A 22,993-nucleotide genomic window follows, 5' to 3' on the forward strand; every position below is an offset into this window, starting at 1 on the left:
GTGAAAGTTTATGCATAAGTTCCTCAGTCATGGCCCACATATGGGAGGATGTGAGGTGTATATACTGGACTGAGATGTAGTTTATGGAGTATCTACTGACAATGCCTGAGGAGGAAAAAACGAATGACTGCAGGAGCCCTTCACGACAATCTGTGAAAAAGTCAATTCAGAGCATTAACATGCAATCCATGTTTACAAATCCAAAGCAGCAACACAGAAGAACAGGAAAAGTATATTTAATTTTCTATTAAACTTCCAACCAGAATACATTTTCCCAAAACAGAAGTTAAAGCTTTTACATTACTGATAAGAATTTCATAATGATCAACACCAGATTTTCTCAGGAGAAAACAGGTAAAATGTTGGTTATACTTCCTCTCTGCTCTCCTGGTGAACCTAATCTTTTTTCAGGGTGAAGTATTATCAAAGCCTGTGCATCTCAAAGCAATGTTCCTAGTTCCTACTTACTTCTGGATATTTTATTTTTTAATTCCAAAGTAGTAATAAGAAAAGTATTTTATAGCAAATTCCTAAAGCCTATTCTAAAAAAAATGTTGTTAGAGATCCCCTTTATAAGATCATTTTAATTTAAGCAGCAGCAAATGTGTCAGAATGGAAATCTGAAAGCATTTGTATGACCTGCTATTACAGCTTTAAAAAAAATGCTACTCATTTAATTTATATGTCAAACTATTTATAACCTTCCTCACTCTCTTCCCAACTAACCTGAACAACAGTAAGCGGCCTCATTCAACTCTAAATTTTTCATATTGATTAAAACAAAAATTGTCACAAATACCCACCATATACCATTTGTAAGAGTTAGTGCCTCAAGCTTAGCCTAAAAATCTTTGCCACAGACAAACTGATGAAATTTATTAAGAGAATTAAGGTCTCTAACCACAGAATCTAGGTGAGAGGTCCAATCAAACCCAGCCTGCGCCATATTATTGATAATGTCTAGTTTCATTCTACTTGTTTGTCAAAAATATCAAGTACTGACTGTTTACTCTAATGAGCTCAAAGTTTAGCTTTGCCTGGCTGAAGTTGTAGATTCTGAAGTTTCATTGCCATGCCCATGTTCCCAGAAACCTTCAATTTGCCTTGAAAGAATGCCTAAAAAGAAAGAAAGAGGATATGAAATGCAGTACAACATATTACCCCAAATGTACCCCTCCCAAAAGTTATGGACTATTATGTATGTGCAGGTCCTGGCCTGCACTTTCAGAATTCCAACAGTTCTAGCAGATATCTCACATTCATCAACAAATGTAGTTTCTGACACTAGAAGTTAGAATAGTAAACTGACAAAGTTGTATGCTTATTATATTTGTGATACCTAAAGAGAATAAACTTGGTATTGCATGTTTCTTGCATTATCATAGCAATAGATCTGTATACAAAGCAGGGCAGAATACCCAATGTTTTGGTGATGACAGTTCACAGAATAAAAGTTCACAATTTCAGTTGAAGATGTTAAAGCAACAGTGTACAGTAGATGCCGCAACAGTGTACAGTAGATGCCACAACTGTTTTCTTACTCAAATCCCCCCCCAGCCATTACCAATTCTGTTACTGATTAATTCAGTTCTACAAATCTAGTTTGTGAAGCAGACACGCTAAAGATTTGGGGTTTTTCCTCCAGACTTTGTAAAAAGATGAATTGCATGCACTAAAATATCCAAATTGTAGATGTAAAATTGTAATTGCTTCTGAATTTCCTACATGTACATTACAACATTTCTATAATGTGCTTTACCTTCAAAATTCTAGACACACTTCAGTTTGTGAAAATTCTTATTTACCCTGTGATTACCAGACCAAAAACTTAAGAATGTTACCCAGAGCATTTCAAATTTAGAAGTATGTAACAGCAATTTAAAATTAACTTAAAAATCCCATTTATTTGTACCCTATGGCTGCTTTTGACACACTGAGGAATAAAAAAAACAAATAATCATAGGCATTCAGTGGATGCTCACCTCAACTTCCATTTTTCAGCATCAAGATTACTCCTTACACTAATGCCAGCTATGAGCATAAAGCCCTCCAAATAGAGGGACAACATTCCTCCTTTCTTAAGTCACACTGCAAACACTAGTTTCCCCCTCTTCGCTGCAAACCAAGCGCTATTATATCCCCTTCTGGATTACCTACAGGATGTCTGAGGTAGTATGTACCTGTTCAGAAGAGCAGATACTGTCTTTCTTGATTAATTTTAGTTTGACCAATTTGTTCAAAGGAAGTCAAGAACTGTCATTTTTCACATCAGCCATGGCAGTTTTGGAAGAGGGGATTTATTTAAAAGATTTCAACTTAAACACACTCAAAACAAACAAGCAAACAAGTCAATCCTCTTATCATCTCATCTTTGCTATACTTACTGTCTGAGGATTCATTTTGCCAGTCATGAGAGCTAACAGATCAGTGTCAGCCATTGTAATTGTACAATCCGCCTTCTTATCTGTAAGACAGAGTTGACTATGAAGATTCAAACTGAGAGATGAAACAGTAATAGAAGCTGCAACTCCATGAAGATCTGTTGATACTACAGGTTAGCAAAATGGTACCTGAAGTACATACAAATAAGGGCCACTATAAAAATATCAGCAAGAGATCATCCAATAGCCAACAGGCACCTGTGCCACCTTGTAGCACAGACAATCCCAACACTGAAGAAAGATGGACCTTTCTGAAAAGTGCTAAGCAAATTCATTCCTTGAAAAGAAACAATAATCTACTTGTAATCAGATATGTTAATTGCAAGCACTGACAATCATCTTAAGTTTTATCAAGTTTAATTTGCTAGTATTAAGATCAACTCAGAATAAATGTGTTTTCCCCTGTGACACTCTCTGAAGATACTCATCACTGAAACTTCAGGCATTTCCTGCCCTCTCCTTCAATGGGAGCAGCATGTGCATTCTTAAAAGCACTCATTCGAAGTAATTCAAATCCAGAAGTTTTTAGAATCTTACCAGAAATAAGCTGAAAACTTATTTTAATAAGCTGTGATAGAAATATTATGTATATACCAAAGGGCTAAAAACTGCACACATCTTTTCCTACAGTCATCTTATTATTAAACTTAACTTTTTGAAAAAAATGTTGTCCATACAACAGAAAACAGTACTTTTCTTTTTGTAATAACTTAGATCAGTGAATTACAAATCAAACCCCTGGTCACGTTTTTAATTAAAAGCTTTATGATGCAGGTTCATGAATATACGAGATTCTCAGGACAGACTGCTGTCTTTGGCTTTTTATTTACATTACTAGGATGCATGACTTCAGACACACGACAAGACATTTTCATGGCAAGGGTACAAATCCTTTGTTTCCAATACTTTTACGGGGTTCCCCACCACCCCCCAGTCTGTGTCTTATTTATGTCTACCTTTTTTAAAATGGAACTTGAAGTTTATGTCAGCTGGTGCAGTATTGAAATCAGTCAAGTTTTATTGCTTAACTAGCTGCAGAGGAGAAGTAACTTGACAATATAGACCAGCTTACCGCCCACCAGTGTCTCCAACAAAGCAACTGAAGAAACAGCTACAAATTACATTTCTGGCCCAAATTTTAAGAGGTTAGAACAACAAAACCCCCGAGGTTTGAATATATTTTTTTTTTTAATTCTGATTCCTGTAAAAGTCATATGACAGATCTGTCTAGAGCCCCTAAGAAAACATGCAATTATCTAGACAGAATTCAGAGTAGATGATGTTTAATTCTTGGTCCGAAACATCATGGATTAAAAGTGTCAGTAATAAGAAAAGTTTAAAATTAAGGTAGCTCTACACCACTTTTGCTCAAGGTCACTATAGCTTAAACAGAATATGAATTTATATTCTTTTCATTAGTTTTATGTGTTTTCTGCAATAATATAATAAAGTAGCACTGACCTGAATTAACTGCCACAGAGCCTTTACCATTTTTCACATCTACTATCCAAGTTGCTTCTTTCCCACCAGGACCATCTTTTATTTTAAAGGCAAAAACCCCACCAATTTTCTTGACAAATTGCTCTCCTTCCTGTAATGACCATGTAATGTGTAAAATTATTCAAATTAATTTTAAAATAGTTTGAGTTAAACAGAAAGTAATTTAAAAACCTTTACCCTTTTTACTAACACAGAAATATCTACCTCCCTCTATTAGGCTTCATTTAAACAACCATTTAAAAGAAAACCCCACAAAAAACTATCACTATCTATGTTAAAATCTATCAACTAAAAAAAATGACCACTGTCCTAACAGTCGTCTTGCCTTAAGTCTGACAAAATGTGATTTCTTCTTCTCATCACACTTACAAAGCAAGCAACAAACACCAAACACAAACTTAAAGTTTCTTGTATTAGTTAGCAAGCTCCTCACATACAATCTAAACTTGCCTTTACTGAAATACCCTTATGCAGGTAGGAACTGTCTGAAAAAAAAAAAATTTAAAATCATGGCACAGCACAGAGATTTCTGACACAGCAGAATTCAAAGCTGTAACATTTGTTTCAATGAGCAGTACTGAGGAAGTGACTGATGCTACTATATTCCCATCAGGTTTCACACATGTTCTGTCATAAATTAAAATCCTGTTGTAGGTAAAGGAAGTAGTCAAATACCTCTTGGAGCTTCTTTTCAATCTCTTTGAAGACCAGATGTGACTTAAATCCATCAACAGCTGCGCTGAGAGGCACAGCTGCAATACGGCTGGTGCTGAAATGAAAAACCCATTCATTTACATACCTTTAATCACATTTTCAGCATCTTCAAATTATCACGAATAGGCCTAACACCAGCAAGAACAGCCACACTGAAACACTTTAGCAGTATAGAGCAACTATATGATATCCAAGTGAAGCTTACTCTCTGATGGGCTTGACAGCTTGAATTACAATCACTTCAAGTATCTAGACATTTTTGCATGTATGGACAGGACACTAATTTTATAATGGAAGTAAATCGGCAAGCACTACTACCACACCTCGTGTGAAGAGAGCGCAGCACATGCACCATCTCAGAGAACTACCTTTTTTTTTTTGGCAAAACAAATCCCCTTTTCCCTCACAATTCATGTGGGTCTCTTAACAGTCACAAGAGGCACTAAGCATTATTCCTGGTTCTCTGGAACAGTCATCCTGCATGGCCTGACAGTAGCATGGAATCTAATTCTTCATTTCTGCAGAGGCACCCAGAGCCAAAGTAAGTATAGAGATGTCCAAAGAAATGGAAATTCAAGCAGCAGGAAAAACAAGTTTACAATTATTACCATCTCTTGGCAGCAGAGTTCAAAACTGTGGCGAGGTTTGATATTGTTAAAGTGACAGAATTGCTTAAGAAACGTTGCTAGAACTTATATTTGTGTGGTACTAACACAACCCTATAGATGTATGCTGAGGTAGCAATAGTAGGGACTGTCTCATCTGAAGAAGACATATCAATTTTGCTAATAAACCAGGGCTGTACTAACAGGATGTAAAATTGTAAGGTGTCAAAAAAAAAAAAAAGCAGAACTGTTTCAAAGACTAATCCAAAATGGATCAAGTCCTGCTGTCATTTACCTTGATGTACATTCTTGGCAGGTATTACTATGGCCACTAATTACAGGCTAGATCTGAATCCAATGATTAAGTCTACATGCATTGCTGTAGAAAAAATGGTATGAAGTATCTTCATAAACATGAAATGCCACCACCTTTCCCTTAATTACACAATACACAACATCATTCAATTACATAAGCAGTGTCTGAACAGATTAGCCGCACTGTTTCATTCCAAAGTCTGATATACATTGGTGCAACTCCTTGTGTCAGGCATCTCCCACACACAAAGCCTTTAGGAGAACTAAAGGTTTTTAAGCTTCTCTAATGTAAGATGAAACTAGTATTGTTAGGATTTCTCTGAGTTGTACCTAAGAAAGAATGTAAGAAATTCTCAGTACCAACAAAGGTGATGTGAGCTGTAGTAAATGAGACAATTTCTTCAGGAGAAATGTTATCTATACATGCAAAGCTTTTCCTGACAGGAAGGCACCACTTCCAGCAGTACCTCCACGTTAATGGTATACAAATAGCAACAGAGTCCCTGTATCATAAAATTACAATAGTTTTAAAGACAAAGTTCAAAGCAATGGAAAATAGTATATTCCCTGTAACAGTCTTTTCCCCTCTGATTTAAAACTGTGTACCAACACCCACTGCCAAGTTTTGTGAGTATGTTTGAAGAGAATCCATAAGAAGACATGATTTTTCCTGTATCACACCTATTTTCTCGTATGGTTTAACCTCTTACAGATTACAGATGTGATAGGATTATCACTTCTGACACTGTACTACAAAAAGTTACTGCTGCAGCCCTTCAAAGTTCAATTGCTTCTCTCATTACCTCTTCCACAGATTATATTGTCGCCTCCCAGGAATTGTACAGGTCTAGCTAAAACAGACATTAGAAATATGAGTTGGGAGAGGAATATTTCTTTCTGGAAGCCCAGTACATGAAAAATTTTACTGTTCGCAGGTTTTTAGAGCAAATATAAAGTATTCGTACCAAGCTTTAAAACCAAAACCATAACACCCATAAAGAGCATCTCAATCTTTCCAAGCAAAGGTGAAAGTGAAAACATAAAGGGAACTGTGTATTAAAAGAGTATCTCCTGAAATTCTGGTATATTTACAAATTTTAAGTCTTTTCTCTCAATTCCTGTCCATCCTAGCATAGAACTAACAGATTGCAAGACAGCTTCATAGCAGTGTTCTCCTCTCCCTCTGAAGTACGCTACAATTGCAAGTGCAAATGCTTTAGCCAGGACTGGACGAGTAACATGCCTGAATTCTAACAAGTACTTAGATTACCACATGTAACACATACAGCTGAAAGCAATTCTTCATGAAACCAAACTAGTAACAATTTTAGCAGTGAAAGAGCAGTGGGTATCTCTATTCCCATGGATGTCTTGCTTTTTTTTTGTCAAGTCCCTAGTTTCAAGTAATTTATTTTATTGTGGCCTGTTTTGTTCTTGGAATTTTTTGTTGTTGTTCTGTTGGCTTTTTTCCCCTCCAAACATTAGACTTTTCCTTACAGGAAATCATGCGAGCCATTTTTATGGGCCAGTTTGCTCTTTTCAATAACTTAGCACTCGCAGTGCATACTGTTTATCAGGAATAAGACACTGTGGAAGTTATAATCTCTGTATAAACCTGCAGGGCCGTTGGTACACAACAGTTCCAACTGCTGAGGAAGTTTTAGTTTACAGTGCAATTTCTTCCTTGCGCAGAAGCAAACAATAACTCTAAAAAAAATAAATTTTGAAACACAAAGGTATGGGAGCTCAGTCAACACAAACTGAGCTTAGTCTACAGCACTACTGAACCCACAGTGGAAGTTTCCAATGACAGCGTAACCAAGGCCTGTACACGAATGCTGAACATGCATTCTCATTCAGCAGTGCATTTTCTTGCCCTATGCTCTGTAGAGATACAGTCGAAAGATGACTATTTTGTAAGGTCTTTCAGTACACACAGTGCTTTTTCCCTCCTCGAGAAGTCAGCTACACGCAGAGGGCAGACCCTCAACTGCCCCACCACTTCTTCTCCCGGGGCGTTACGCAGTGGAATCGGACCGTCTCGTCTCGATTAGGCGCAGTGGGCAGCCCCAGCCCCGCGGGGCTCTCACCTGGCGGCTCCGGGGAAGCCCATGCCGTAGAGGGTCACCACCACGGCCCCGCCGAGGCCCAGGTTGTGCTGCAGCGCGACCTTTGCCCCGGGGACCTGCCTCCTCCCGGCCAGACCGCGCAGCTGCCAGCAGAGTTCGGCGCACTGCGCCAGGCCTGAAAAATCGAGCACAGAGCGTGTGGGCCCCGGTGCCTCCGCAGCGGGGCCCGGTGCCGGCCCGGCGTGGGGAGAGGGCGACAGGGACCCGCCCCACGTGCCTCCACTGACCGCATCCCCCGCGCCCTGCCCTCCTGGAACATGAGAGGAGATAACAGAAGGGCATTTAAAAACAAGCGAGCAAGCTTTGCTCTCCCCACCAGCTGTAAAGATGGCCGGTTTAGTGCTGGTCCAGCAAAGACGCTTCGGCGAAGCTGCAGAGAAAGTGGTCACTGCGGAAGCGATGCACGCTCTTGAGTATGCGCAGGTTTGAAACTCAGACTTACTCATTTTTCACATTTCTACGAGACTGCATAGAGAGAGGCTAGCCAAAGCTATTGCCTAAGAGGTCACGCGCCTGGATGGACAGTGTGAGCCATCTTAAAAAAACCCAATTCTCCACAGGGCCCGTACCAAACAGGCAACTCGGCATCGACTTTGGAATCTCCAAGACACAAATACATGACAATCATAAGCATTTTAAAATGCTCGTAACAAGTACGTATTATACTACATGATAAGAAAAAGCCCTAGAATACACAACTGAACTGTGATTAAAACTAGTGCTGGGCGTAGCTGGTTAAATGAAGCAAGGAATATACTACAGGCATATTCCATAAACTTCCTTCCCTAATAAGATATTAAGTGAATACAGGCAATAGGATTTGAGAAAGTTAATACTTGACAGCTCAGATACCTAGAAATATATTTTCTTGGGAGGCCCAAAATGAAGGTGAATCCCTTTTCATTATAGCCCTGGTTTTCAGGTTGCACTTACCCTCGGTCTCCCCTACTATTCTATCAGCTATTTCTGCAATTATGATTCAGTTCCACCACACGCACATTTCTTCTTCCCTCCATCACCTACAGACCTCCACCTCTTCCTCTCCCTTCCCCTAGACAACTGTATAGGCCTTTGGGCAAGGCAGAGGAGGAATCCGCATTTAACGCGCCGAATTTTACGCATTGCCAAGTGAAACGTTACAAAGAGGATGAGTAAGAAGTTTTATAATTCCAGTCATAGATGAGAATTAACAGATTTCATTTACACTCTCTCAGCCTCAAGGAGAGAATGTGTACCGTGGCACATCCTGCCCTGGAATGGTTTGGAAATTTAAGATGACTGATATGACCTCTGATTAGCATATAGGTAGCCTCGAGACTGTTTTATAGTGAAATTAAGTGGACAGTCTGTAGACATGTCATTTTCTGCATTTAATGACTCTTCCCCCCATCCCTTGGCAATAGAGAGAGGCATGAATACCAGGAATTGCCTCTACATTTATCACTGTGTAATTCACAAAAATTGAACACGTACCTAGCAATGTAATACTCTCATCCTGTTACAGATACCCACAGTCTCATTTACCTGGACTGTTTTTCTTCCAAAGTTTCCTAATACTTCCCCCCCTACACTAACTGCAGATTATCTAGCTGTTACAGCTGTTCAGATTAAGGTTTGTCATTTCACAAGGTTTCCTCTTCTCCAGTTTTCTGGCAACTTCTCATTTCCAAATAAGGAAGGTGAATTATCTTCACAAATCCAAACACATTTTAGCCAAGAGCTATCTCATTTGGAAGCAAGCGTAGCAGTTTAAAGAAAACAAAAAACAAAACAAAAAAAAGGAAAACCTGTGTTGCTGGGAAATGGTGACTAACTGAGCTTCTGTTGTAAACATCAGATAAATATTTCGACGTCCAAGGCTTAACAGAAAGAGCTTTTACTACAGCTAACAAGGGTACAGGCTATTCAGAAGCAGTAAAAATCTCCAAAATCTGAATTTTAGAAGATGATAACATACGAAAATGGTTATTCAAACTACATTCATCAGAAGGTGTACTACTAAGCAATTATTTAGAAAAAAGTTAAGCTGTTTCACAGGTTGCTTTAACAACAGAAAAAGTAGCACCATAAATTAAATAAGTGCTAATGATCAAATTCACGCTCCAACTCTTTTGGTTTGAGCAATACTACATGGTCAACCTGCCCTAATGCTTGCATTAGTTGGAAATAAGAATCAACTCCAGAGCTTCCTTCCAGTCTTAGGAAGCCCTCATGTTTCATACGGACAAATACAAGTGGGAAGCATCTGCCTGCTCAAGAGCTGTATCTAAATGAAATGGTTTTTTGCATACCTGTAGCACCAAGTGGATGACCCTTAGAAATCAAGCCACCACTAGGATTAATAACCCATTTTCCTCCATAGGTATTGTCTCCTCTGTCAATCAGGTCACATGCTCTTCCTATAAAACAGTATTTATAAAAGAAAAGTGTTTTGTTTTTTTTTTTTTTAGTGATTTTTCAATTCTACTGTCACTTACCGAAGATGCTGCATGTCAGTCAAAACCTAGGAAATAACTACACCACAGATTTTACAAAAAGCAGATTGAAATTAGCCAAACTACATTAGTAAGACTTGCTTATACTACTGGAGAAAGCGTAACATGGAAAAGAAGTAAAAGGGCTAGTGTTTGATGCAAAAGCTTTTTTAAATTTGCTGTTGAACTGTTTTGTTGATACACAGTATTATGATATAATCACTATAATGAAGCTGTTCATTATTCTATTAATGAAACTGCAGCAGTAATTATGTTTTTTGTAAAAGAGGGGTTAGTCATAATTTGTGACCCCCAGGACATGGGGGTCCTGGTGAACACCAAGTTCAACATGAGCCAACAACGTGCCCTTGCCACAAAGGCGGCTAACGGTATCCTGGGCTGCATTAAGACATTAAGATAGTAAATAAAACCACTCATAAGACTAATGCTTAGAATTGCTTAGCTTTCCAGACTGTTAGTTCCCATGCCTTCAGCAGACAGTCCTCCCCTTTAACCAGTCCCTTACTCCTTTATTCTTGTACCAGCTTCTTCAGCTTACGTTATTAACGTCAAAATCTAAAAAAATCTGCCACATTTCCTGTATTTGTAACTTACTTCTCCCATTAAATGAGAATACCAGGTTAGTCTTGCACATCTAAATCCACAGTGTGGTTCTATGCCATTTCACTAATCTGTCTAATTAGTCTACCGTTCCAAGATAAGTTTCACATACTAGCAAGGTCAGACTGACTGAAAGCTGGTGAGAATTGCACTATTAATTACCATACACAAGACTTATTGGTCAAATAGACAAGTACCATCAGGATTCGTCTGTATCTTCGGTTAAAGGAATGACGCTAAAAAGCTTAATGTACCTATTTAAATAATGTCAAACATTTACCACTTTTACTGCAGATACCATCAAAACACAGCAAAGACAACAGTAAAAAGCAAGCAAAGGCAAGTATTTGAAGAGCTACAAACACATAAAAGGTCTTCCTGAAGATCTGTGAACTTCTCTGTTTCAGTGAGAAAGCTTAGACTTAACACAATACACCATCTAGTGATAGAGTATGATATTTTCTCAAAATCAGTTAAAAACAAATTAGAGAAAGATTACATCAGATGATTATTTATACAAAGCAAGAATACATTTAGAGTTTAAATATCTCAAATACTGAAGTAGCAGTTCAATGCGTTATTTATTTGAAATCAAACAAAAACCTCTTCAGTAGAAAACTGTAATGGTTTGACTTACATACATAGAACTAAACTCCACTACCATTTAACTTGTTGCAAAGCCACTCACTTCAATGAAATTAAACTAATCTGGACAGATTGTGCATTGTTATACAGTTGACTTTAGAGGCATGTTCACAACTTGCTAACAACTCTGTATTTTCAAAGGCAAAGATGTTTCAAGATTTTTAAGTCTTATCAAAAGTAAGTAACTTGGTTAGGCCCTCTATAGGCAATTCTCGTTTATGCCATTTCACTAATCTGTCTAATTAGTCTACCGTTCCAAGATAAGTTTCACATACTAGCAAGGTCAGACTGACTGAAAGCTGGTGAGAATTGCACTATTAATTACCATACACAAGACATTGGTCAAATAGACAAGTACCATCAGGATTCATCTGTATCTTCGGTTAAAGGAATGACGCTTTTATATTATTTATATGAGACTTTTATATTCTTAAAAGGCAATACAAGGATGGATGGAAATCTTCAGGTAGGTAAGTAAATAGCCCTGAAAAAGGGGCATAATACTGAGAAAGCTCAGAAGAGTCCTTAATTTCCTTGCTCTGCTTGCTTAAAAGAGCCATCCTTGCATGAGCTAGCCGTATGATTTCACATAGTTGTCCAACACTTTAATTTGCCTTGTATACTTCTTCAGAAATCACAGTAACACGCTCATTTGTTAAACTAATTCTAGTTTGCAGGTCGTCTTTGTTACTATAGTGGTAACTTGCTTTTCCCTCTTATGAGGTTAGCTAATAAGACTTTCAAATACAGAAGATCTGTCCAGTAGACAATGCAAAGTTCTAAATATATGAACAGATAAAAAGGTATTTTTAATGCTTTCCATTTTAATAAAACAATGATCTCCACTGATGCTATTACCTTCTGGACAGAGTCCCAGAGCTTCGTAGGTAATGAACTCATTAACTGAGAAACAGTCATGAAGTTCAATCACATCAACATCTGTAGGTTTTAGGCCTGCTTTTTCAAAACATTTTGCTGCAGCTTTTTTAGTCATATCATAGCCAACCTGCATCAAGAAGAAATTGTACGTTAAAATACCATTAAAGAAACATAGCTAGCAATTTCATTTCTACACTTAATTTTAAATGTGCTTCTATATATCCTGTAGGTGAAAGTAACTTGTAGGAGATGGCATTCTAATTTATTTTGATGCATCACATATCACTGCATTTAATATTCATACAGTATGAATTGTATAGAAAGAAATAATACATTCTAAGTCTCACTGTTAGCATGTGGAAACTTTTCTGGGGAATATCCTCTATTTTCTCAACCTTGCTCACAAGCCAAATTGCTCCTTTGCATGACTCAGACCAACAGCCTTGAAACAAATCCTTAAACTGTCTTGCTACCATTTTCTATCAGCCATCTGACTAGAATTGTATATGAAACCCAAACAGAGCATGACTAGAGTAGAAACTATTGGGTATTCTAATGGTTTGACTTACATCCAATTATTTCAGTCAATTTGCAGTGGGATCCAAATTTTGCAGTTCAGGTCTTTCCCTTCATTCTACTTAAGCAGGTAATCATGACTATACCCAACAGGTTATTTCAGCTTCAGTATTACACAGACGTAAGTAAAATTGTTTTAAGTTTCATTACTCTTATAAACAGAAAAATTAAAGAAATGTGTTTCTTGCTGTTCAAACTGTTTACAAAGTAGCCTTTAAATAATTTGTTAAAGGCTAGGTTTTTGATAGCCTGTTTATAAATGTCTTACTGTTACTCCACAACCATGCTCTTTGCTTATTCCACCTGCCCAAATGAAATTACATTCACCACAAAGTATAATTTGTTTGCTTACTGACATGGAAATGTCTACAGTATCATTAGGACTTGCAGGTACTAAAAAAAAAAACCCTGAGGAGTATCAGGGAATACAGAATTGTAAACCTACCATCTTCATACAACTGTTTTCTTCAAATGTGCTTGGATAATCAGTAGCCATCACCTGGGCTAGAATTTCCACAGCTTTTGGCTGCAACTTATGCCTTTTCACAAAGTCCTCACTAGCTAAAATTGCAGCTGCGGCACCATTAGATGTTGGACTGATTGAAAGAAAAATAATGATGTCATCATTCTAAATTAGTAAATCTTTCATAGAATTATCTTTTAATACAAACCAAAAAACAAAAAGGACAAACAAAAAACCACTTTCTTTGGCTGATGCCACTGAAACTACAAATTCCATCAGTGTTTGCTGGACACTTTCAGTAATATTTATAACAGACAATTGAAAAGCATGACATCAAAATAGAAACGCATCATTAAGGTTTTTCAATTTAGAAAAAAATCAAAGCTTCTACTTGGCTATAAACATTGTTAACAACAAGCCTTTCAGGAGTGTATAGGAAAGGCTGAAGAGAAGAATTAACACTTAACAGCAACAGATGCACGTTGGTAAAAGATACAGAATGACACGAGAGCCCCAAAGTACAAAGCATATTTCAGCTTACTGTATTACACTGTGAACAAGTATCTAGATAGTGTTTGGTCAAGACAGAGATTCCACATTTGTTTTATTTATAAGAAGTTTTACTTAAAATAATCTGTAAATTTTAAGTTACACGCAAACAGACCTTTATTTCAATAGATGTCCTACCATATTTGTCTTAACATCAAGATTTATTTCACAATGCTAAGTCCTCTCCTTACCAACACTGTAAGACAGTCAAGAAATCAAAAATTTTGCGAGAATGCAGAACTTCATCTAACGTATACTCCTTTTGGAACTGGGAATACCTAAGAAAAACATACAGATGCCATCTTAGTTTTAGCACAGCCCTTAGCAGTAGACGTACTAATATCACACTATTAGGCAGCTACAGAGCTGTTTTTACAAAGTATAAGGCACTGGATATAGAATTTATGCTGGGTATAATTCTCATTCCATAATAAAGAATATGCTCTGCAAAGTACTTCTAAAAATAATACTCAGTTTTGCATGAATTTTTAACAGCAACATATGTTTAATATAGAGGTAGAGTACATTACTCACGGGTTTTTAGTTGAATGGCTATGATTCTTCCATGCAATTTTTGCAAAGTATTCTGGATTTGTCCCTGGAAGGGGTAAGAAAGCTGTGTTGAAATACTTTGTTTACCCAAACAGTGCTAACATAGCATTTTAAATATTGTGTCATAAGAATTTGACCTTTACAAGCACCTTTACAAGAGACTCATTGTTATCAAAACTTTCTTTAGAACAAAGCTTAGGTCTAAAAATTAGATAAATACTACTGAAACTGGTTGAGTTTTTGCTAACAGAACATCCTATTTGCGTATTTAACACTAACATAAAAATAAAGACAGTGCATTTTATTTGAGGTATTACTATATTGCTGAAACTTGAACACTCATTTTCGCATCAGTACAAAACAGCTGGAGTGAAATATTGGGAGTCTAAAATTTTTCCATATGCTAGTCTAGAACCAAGTGCCAATAAAAGATGCTCAGCAGGCCGGCATGCTATCTTGGAGGCAATTCCCTTGTCTGGTGAGGGGGTAAGAAATGGCAGTGGCAGCAGCCTAGTACTACATATTGAATCAAATACCTGAAAGCTTTTGTCAAACAATTCAGTCCCAAGTCTATCAACCCATCCTAAGACACAAGGAAAAAATGCAGGAAGTTATACAACCTTATTGCCCAGACCTTACAGAAGCACAAACCATACCATTAGCATGATTACTAGACACTCTGTATCACAGCCTTAATTTTATCTCCTGATGGTTTGGTTTGCCTACACATCACCAACTTTTCTGTAGATAACTCTTTATCCAAATGTATTCCCATATGTGTTAGCTGTAGATGTTGCAGTTGTAGTACTTGGGTAAAAGAAAGGACACTGAATGCTAACATTTTTTAAAAACGAAATCCTAATATATATATTTTTAAATCACTTCATTAAAAGAAGACAATGAAAAAATGTATTTTAACATACCATATTTCTCCATATGTTCTTTGCCAGCATTTGCAAACATCTGAGGTGCTACTGGAGCACTTGCTAAGCCATATTTATTCATCATAATTTCCAAATGTTTGTCCATTGGATTAGTTCTGTCTGAAAACTAAAAAGAAAAGAAATAGTTATAAAGCAAGTCATAATTTACTTTTCTTTACAACACTGCCACAAAAGTGCCATGGATTTCAAGCAAAATAGAGGGTTTTCTGATTATTTTAACAATTCCACTGGACAGTATGTTGCACTTCAGTGACATGTTTTGAAGCATTCATAATTTCCCAACTACAAGAAGAGTAAATAAGCAGAAAATGCTTAACATTATAATCACTGCACTGATTCATGGCAAGGACCACCCCTATGTGATTTCTATCACAGGCACTGTTTTCAGCAGAGGACTTCAGGTATTTTCCACCTCAGCTTAAAATCCTATAGTTAACATAGTTCCAAGTTATAAAATTAATACTGTGTTAGTATTTTCAATGAACCTTAGATGAAATGTTGTAAAGCATGTTAAAGATAACTTACTCATTTCAATCAGTTGTTAGATTTAACATTTCTCACCCAAACTTCTGCATATATTATCAAATTTGGCAGTTCTGTAGTTAAACGACATATGGGCTCTAATACTGCTTGCCATAAGGCAAAATACAAACAAAACCCCCACACTTCTCCAGTAAAAACAAAGAAGAGACAAGAAAGAAAGGTTTACAGAAGCTCTTAGTTTTTGGGAAAGTGTGTTAACTGGTCAACTGAGTAAGCATCAAGCCAAAAGCCAGAAGACCCAGATTCTTTCTTTGATTTGCTGTGTCATTTTGAGAAAGACACTTCAGTTGCTCAGTGCTTCAGTCTTCTATCTGGTATTTTCATTATTCCCTACTAACCCTGCCTTTAATGTATTCTTGGCAAAATACTAAAAGCATGACATACTACATAAAATTAATTCTAAAACATTCCATGCAAAATTTGTATATCATAGCTGCAATCAGAATCATAAAACTCATTAAAAGTTTCCGTGGATCAAAATAATGGTTTATTTTGTCATCATCTACAGCAACATCTTAAAGCAACTGGTATTTATGAGAATATGTCTCGGAGAATGAGGAGGTGTAATTCATCTACGAATACAATGAAACATATGAAGGTGTTTCAGACACTTACACCTGAAGGAAGGGATCCTTTTGCCATCCTCTCAAAGCCAAGTGCCAGAACACAATCTGCCAAACCTTAAAATAAAATTTGTGGCTATTTAAAACACAGTGTAATTATAAATGACATTATGTATTAACAACTATTCAATTACAAGAAATATACATAAACACCTACCAGCTGCTCTTCCTCCTTTCTTCATTTTTGAGAGAGAGTCAAATTGGGGTGGGAATGGTATTGATACAAACATATTGATACTAAAGAATGAGAGATCACTGCAGGGTTTGGGTTTATTTTTAAACTGTTTGACAGCAATTATCTTAGATGACCAAGCACTTATGTCTCCGCTACAAATACTAGTATAATCATACAGAATGTTACTATAGTTTTCATTACAGAAACATCAGCATTTAAGTGCAAGAAAGTATCAAAGTCCACAAAGAAACTGCAGAAACAGAAGGGAAACACTCATCTGCCAGTTCAAAGCATAGAGTGTCACAAGGCATTGCTCTCTTCCCCTCCCTTCCAAAAATGCGTTAGTCAAACACTTGTGTTAACTTCAAGTTTAAAAAAAAAAAGAAAAAGAAAAAAAAAGCTAAGCTTTTTAGCAGATTCTTCTCTCCTTTTCATCCGCAGAGTCTAGTGTCTTGCAGTACTATAATGCAACTTGTTTTGCACTACGTATTCCACACGATTCTTCCAGAAAAAACTTCACTGCCTTGCTACTTACTAGGTTCATACAGCTTACGACACAGGAAAGGACATTTCTATCCATATACACCATCTTACTGCATCACAGATATAGTCTCTTAGGTGCACACATAATGCTCTAGTTCATAGTGATAGTCCTACTCTTTTAAGTGCTTGGTCTCATATTTGTGTATACAACTGACCAACCTTTTCAGCTGAGTGAGGCAGAAGACGCAATTTTGCCTATAAGGATAGGACATTTACAACTTGGAGTACTCACACATTCACTAGTTCTGGTCTTCATTCAAGTTATATTTGTAAAAATAGAGAATATGTATTACCCAGCCCCAGAGCAAAACAACTCACCTCCTTCTACTAGCTGTCTGGCCATGAACAAAGCAGTTGATCCAGTAGCACAGTTGTTGTTAACATTAACGATAGGAATGCCAGTTAAACCCAAACTGTGATAGATAGCCCGTTGTCCACAGGTTGAGTCACCTTTATACAGAGACACAACATTAAAATAAGGTACATAATCAAACTTCACTAGCAAAAAGAAATCCCACCATATATGTGCAATGCTACCACTTAAACTGTAAACTTGAACTTTTGTACTGTCATCTTGAGTATGTCTCTCAAGTATCCACAGTACAAGAACCTTAGAAACAAGATGAAAATCATCAGATTTTAAAACCAGAAGTTTGTCCTGCTTCTGCGACAACAGGCCATGAATCAACACGGGTACCAGTCTCTTCTCCCGAGTAACAAGCGATAGGACAAGAGGAAATGGCCTCAAGTTGCACCAGGGGAGGTTTAGATTGGATATTAGGAAAAATTTCTTCACCGAAAAGGTTGTCAAGCATTGGAACAGGCTGTGCAGGAAGTGGTGGAGTCACCATCCCTGGAAGTATTTAAAAGATGTGTAGATGTGGTGCTTATGGACATGGCTTAGTGGTGAACCTGGCAGTGCTAGGTTAACGGTTGGACTTGATGATCTTAAAGGTCTTTTCCAACCTAAACGATTCTATGATTCTAAGGTAACTGGACTGGACAGAAACGTCATAGAGGTGTGGCTTGGAAGCTGTTACAGATATCACAGCTGACTGACCCTACTTCAGTTGCCATAATACAGTCATTAATAGAGAAACAGGAAGAAAGTAAATGGAAAACTCTCTTTGGAATGGAAACAGATTTCCCCATAACAGAAATCTGATTTTGACTGCTTTGAGAAATACATCAGGCATCTGTGAATTGGAGTGACAGGAAAAGGTTCAAACCAGTCATTTAACACCATCTCTTCTCACTACAATAAGCAGTGACTGCAAGTTAAAAGCTTCTGCTGAGGGTGTCTACCAGAAATCTGTTCGAGGGTTGTGCTGGTTTTAGCTGGGATGGAGTTAATTTTCTTCATAGAAGCTAGTATGGGGCTATGTTTTGGATTTATGCTGAAAATAGTGTTGATAATACAGCGATGTTTTCGTTATTGCTGAGCAGTGCCTTCACAGAGTCAAGGCCTTTTCTGCTTCTCACCCCACCCCACCAGCAAGTAGCCTGGGGGTGCACAAGAAGTTGGGAAGGGACACAGCTGGGACAGCTGACCCCAACTGACCAAAGGGATATTCCACACCATATGACGTCATGCTCAGCATATAAAGCTGGGAGAAGAAGGAGGAAGGGGGGGATGTTCGGAGTGATGGCATTTTGTCTTCCCAAGTAACTGTTACGCGTGATGGAGCCCTGCTTTCCTGGAGATGGCTGAACACCTGCCTGCTGATGCAAAGTAGTGAATGAATTCCTGGTTTTGCTTTGCTTGTGTGCACGGCTTCTGCTTTACCTATTAAACTGTCTTTATCTCAGCCCACGAGTTTTCTTACTTTTACGCTTCCAATTCCCTCCCCCATCCCACCGGGGGGCAGTGAGCGAGCGGCTGTGTGGAGCTTAGTTGCTGGCTGGGGTTAAACCACAACAAGGGTCCTGCTGGTAATGAAGGCAGGGCAGCACTGTATTGGTATGTGAACAACTCAGTTTTGTCTATATCAGCTGTGAAGCATTATTCTGGAGCCATACTAATGCATGTACTCTCAATAATCTTATATAGTACATTAAACCATGGTTATGTTTCTATATATGTCCATAGGATTAATATAGTTATGAACCTCTCACAGCATAGATCTCATCTATCATTTAAGAGTTGCATCCAAGCAGATCTCTCTTATGTGCTCTTGGGCTGAAACTGCAAGGACACAGTACATGTTTAATCTCCAAAATACCCCCAGGACATGTCTTCAACTCAAGAGCAATGCATAAACAAGCATATCCATTCTAGTGTACACACAGCATCACACAAAAGAAAAAAGAATTTTCAAGTCTATTGCCATAAACCTTGTAAGTCTTGCACAACTTGAATAAATATACCACCTGGTCTTGCTGAAAGAGCTACTTGTATAAAACACATTTGCAAGACAGAATTTTATGGAAGTCTTTCCATACCTGTGGCTAGAACTGTAAACTCCATAAACAAACAGACATAGATCAGTGATCACTAAAAATAATAATTTTTTAAAAGTTTGAGACAGTTCTACAAACTGACATGATTAAATATTATAACCTGAAATTGATGGGATCCCCCATACTTTATCCACACAGATGTGCAGATAAAAGTAGTGTCAAATGTCATTACTTACCATAAACATAACCCACACATGCCTGCTTCACCGCTGAATAAGGAACCCCAGCATCAGCTAAAGCCTTCTGGCCTAAAAAAAAATTTTGAAGTTGAAAAAAAGTTTAAAAGTTGAAGAAAAAAAAAAAGCAGCTCTCACAACCGTAACAAGCAATCCTAGACTAGTATGTATGATTCATGCATTCACAAACAAGAAAATGAGACAGCTGTAAAAATTCCTTATTATATGATACAAATGGTTAATATAGTCTTGCATCTTAATTCTCGTAAGGACAATTTTGCAGTATTTGCAGTTCTGAACAAGCTCCTTTATCAAAAAATTTCATGGAATCAATTCTGTGTTCATGCACAAAGGTTGTTTGTCCTAACAAAAGTATGTTTGAATAATATAAGTAGGTATGAAATTATTTAAGTGTCCAATTCAATTTTAAGCTATCCTTCTGACTTCAGTCCTGGAAGGCAGTGAGTTGGACAGGTCAGTTATGGATTTTGTGAAAGTTTCTTTTTTATCAGTTTTAGATTTGCTTTTTATATGTATCTATTTACTGAACAGTAGCTGTTCCTTCATATGTATCATAAAAAGATTAACTGTAAGACTTAAAATAAGTGTCAGCAATCAAACTAAATGCTTTCTTTATTATTAAATTACCTGCCTCCTTAGCCATGTCAGGATAATCAATGGTCTTCTCATTAGGCTTTGTGAACTGACAAAAAAAAAAAAGGAAAAAAAAAAAACCAAGAACAAATCACAGTGAGATTTAATACATCTTTTGCTCAAATTGGTATATTTAAAAGCTTTATATTTAACTTTGTAACAGGTTTGTGAACAATGTTTTAAATAATGCCAACAATTTAATTTAATTGACCCAAAAGTGCATGAACAAAATCTGCACAATTACCAAGTGTTACCACCAGACCCTGTGATGGCTAAAACCAGAAAATAGTGCAATTTTATGGAAGCCGAGGACCATTTTTGCTCAGTCTTAAAGATCCATGACTTGTATGGAGATGGACAATAACCCTGTCCAAAGCCTGTGGGCCAGAGAGAGAATAACGGTCATCTTCACCGATTCATTATAATACATGACATAATCTTCACTAAGGCTTTTATAAATATTTGCCTTCCACTTTACTTTGTTATACTCCTATTTGTAACATGAAAATGCTTGTTCTTCGTACGGAACTTAATTCTACATAAGCCTCCCTTTCCCAAGTCTTATTCTACTTTGTTACAAATCATATCATACCTTACCCCTCACCATTGGAGTAGAGGTGGCATTTCTGTTTTCTTTGTAGTATGACTCATTACAGTCCACCAACAAATACATGTGTTTTGCATTTTTACATCATTAACAAAAAGTGTCACTGCTAAAAAAAACATACTAACTATAGTTCTACAAATTATTTGATGTTCACTGTTAGTATATAAAAGTTAATTTACTACCTCCTTATGCTTACCTCCCCAACTCCAGTCTTTCACAACACTTAGCTGTACTTTCTGTAGTGCCTCCTTTCCTTAATTTAGACAGAGAACCTTCATACTGAAGGTCATAAGAAAAATCAGTCAGTGAATTGATCATTGTAAAAGTCTGTAAGAACAACTGATGTTACTTGGGCTAACAAAGAGGGGAAAAAAGAGTATTGACAATTTCTCAAATCACACTAAACTGGTAACTGAGATGATCCACTTTTGAAAATGAAAGGCACGGTCTGTGGAACTGACAATTACACACACAGGAAACACAGACTGTTGTTTTGAGAAGGTATACCAGTGTTTAGCAGACATTACATCATTACGATTAAAAAAGGAGAAAGGATACAATCTTAAAAATTGACTTCATAATAAAATGCTTAAGACGCAATATGGTGTCTGACAAGTTTTAGTTGTCTCTTCCATGCTATTGTTTCTTCCTTGAATACATCACAAATGGGTTTAAGGTGAGGTCCAGTAACTTCCAAAACTATATTCTGTGATCCAATCCAATAAAGACAATTAACAGAATGAAGTCTTTTACCTTTTATTTCCTCCCCTATCACATCATATGCTGGAGAAATACCCATGCAGCAACAAAAAAAGTTATTTAAAAAGCACGGGGGGGGGGGGGTGGTGGTGTGTGTGTCTGACTACTCTGGCAAGTATCAAAGTTGTCTTAAGTTTCATCCACCGAGATGAAAAAGGTTCCTTTAGCTTTTGCTCCTCTTTGAAAATGTGCCATGCTGTGGGCACTCTGTGCCGGCAACCGAACGACCAGGTACAGAAACTCATCGGGAGGGTATCTGTAGGGCATCTGCTCTGCTGCCTCCAGTTCTCCCTGAGCCCATCAGCTCCCCGGCCCTTCAAAGGGAGGTGACGAGCCCTTGGCCAAAGGTTGCAGTAACACGGGGACACGCTCTGGCCGCTGTAAGTCCGTTACATCGACCTGCTTAACGGAGCTCCAAAACGCTTAACTTGGCCGGCGGATCCGTCCTCCCCGACATACCAACCAAAGGTGAACTTTGCGCGGAGGGCGGCGGACCCGCTATCGCCCAGGCCTAACCCGCAGGCCCAGGCTGGCGCCGCACGCCTCTCCTCTGCAAACGCGCTCCTGAGACAGCAACCGTATTTTGTGAGGGGCCTTACACCCGTCTGGGGAGGAAGCGCACGGCGCCCGCAACGCCGCCGTCCCTCCGCGCCCCCCTCAGCCGCCGGCGGGGGAGCCAACGGGGGACGCCCGAAGGGGAGACGCCTCAGGAGCGCCGCCGAGACACGACCCGCTCGGGCCGACCACACACACACACACACGGGCGCCAAGTTGCGTTCTGCGCTCCCGCACGGCCTCAGCGCGCAGGCGGCGCCGGGGAGGGCACAGGCCGGCGGCGCGGAGCCGGGCCGGCAGGGCGGACAGCCCCGTACCTTAGTCATACCAACGCCCACCACGAACACCCGGCGCTGCATGATGGCGGCAGGCGCCTGCGCACCCCCTCCTCCTGCTTCCCTCCGGCCGAGACCCCGCCGAGACACCTCGCGCGGACAGCGGCGCGCGACAGCTGAGCGAAGAGGCGGGGCGAGCGCCCAGGAGGTGGGGGA

At 38.4% G+C, this 22,993-nt stretch overlaps 1 protein-coding gene across 1 annotated transcript; it reads right to left on the minus strand.

The window, feature by feature from the left end:
* Positions 1-220: 220 nt before the first annotated feature.
* On the minus strand, positions 221-22,955 carry SCP2 (sterol carrier protein 2). The gene is made up of 16 exons (XM_076340185.1): positions 22,820-22,955; positions 20,576-20,630; positions 19,928-19,999; positions 17,610-17,741; positions 16,566-16,630; positions 15,387-15,513; positions 14,446-14,509; positions 14,103-14,189; positions 13,345-13,495; positions 12,303-12,450; positions 9,996-10,103; positions 7,666-7,819; positions 4,617-4,710; positions 3,903-4,032; positions 2,385-2,464; positions 221-1,116 (listed from the first exon to the last, which is right to left on the minus strand). Exons 1-16 carry the CDS (start codon positions 22,859-22,861, stop codon positions 1,021-1,023), a joined length of 1,605 nt encoding a protein of 534 aa, XP_076196300.1. The 5' UTR covers positions 22,862-22,955; the 3' UTR covers positions 221-1,020.
* Positions 22,956-22,993: the final 38 nt, after the last annotated feature.

This window comes from Aptenodytes patagonicus, chromosome 5 (assembly GCF_965638725.1).
Source record: "Aptenodytes patagonicus chromosome 5, bAptPat1.pri.cur, whole genome shotgun sequence".
NCBI lineage: Eukaryota > Metazoa > Chordata > Aves > Sphenisciformes > Spheniscidae > Aptenodytes > Aptenodytes patagonicus.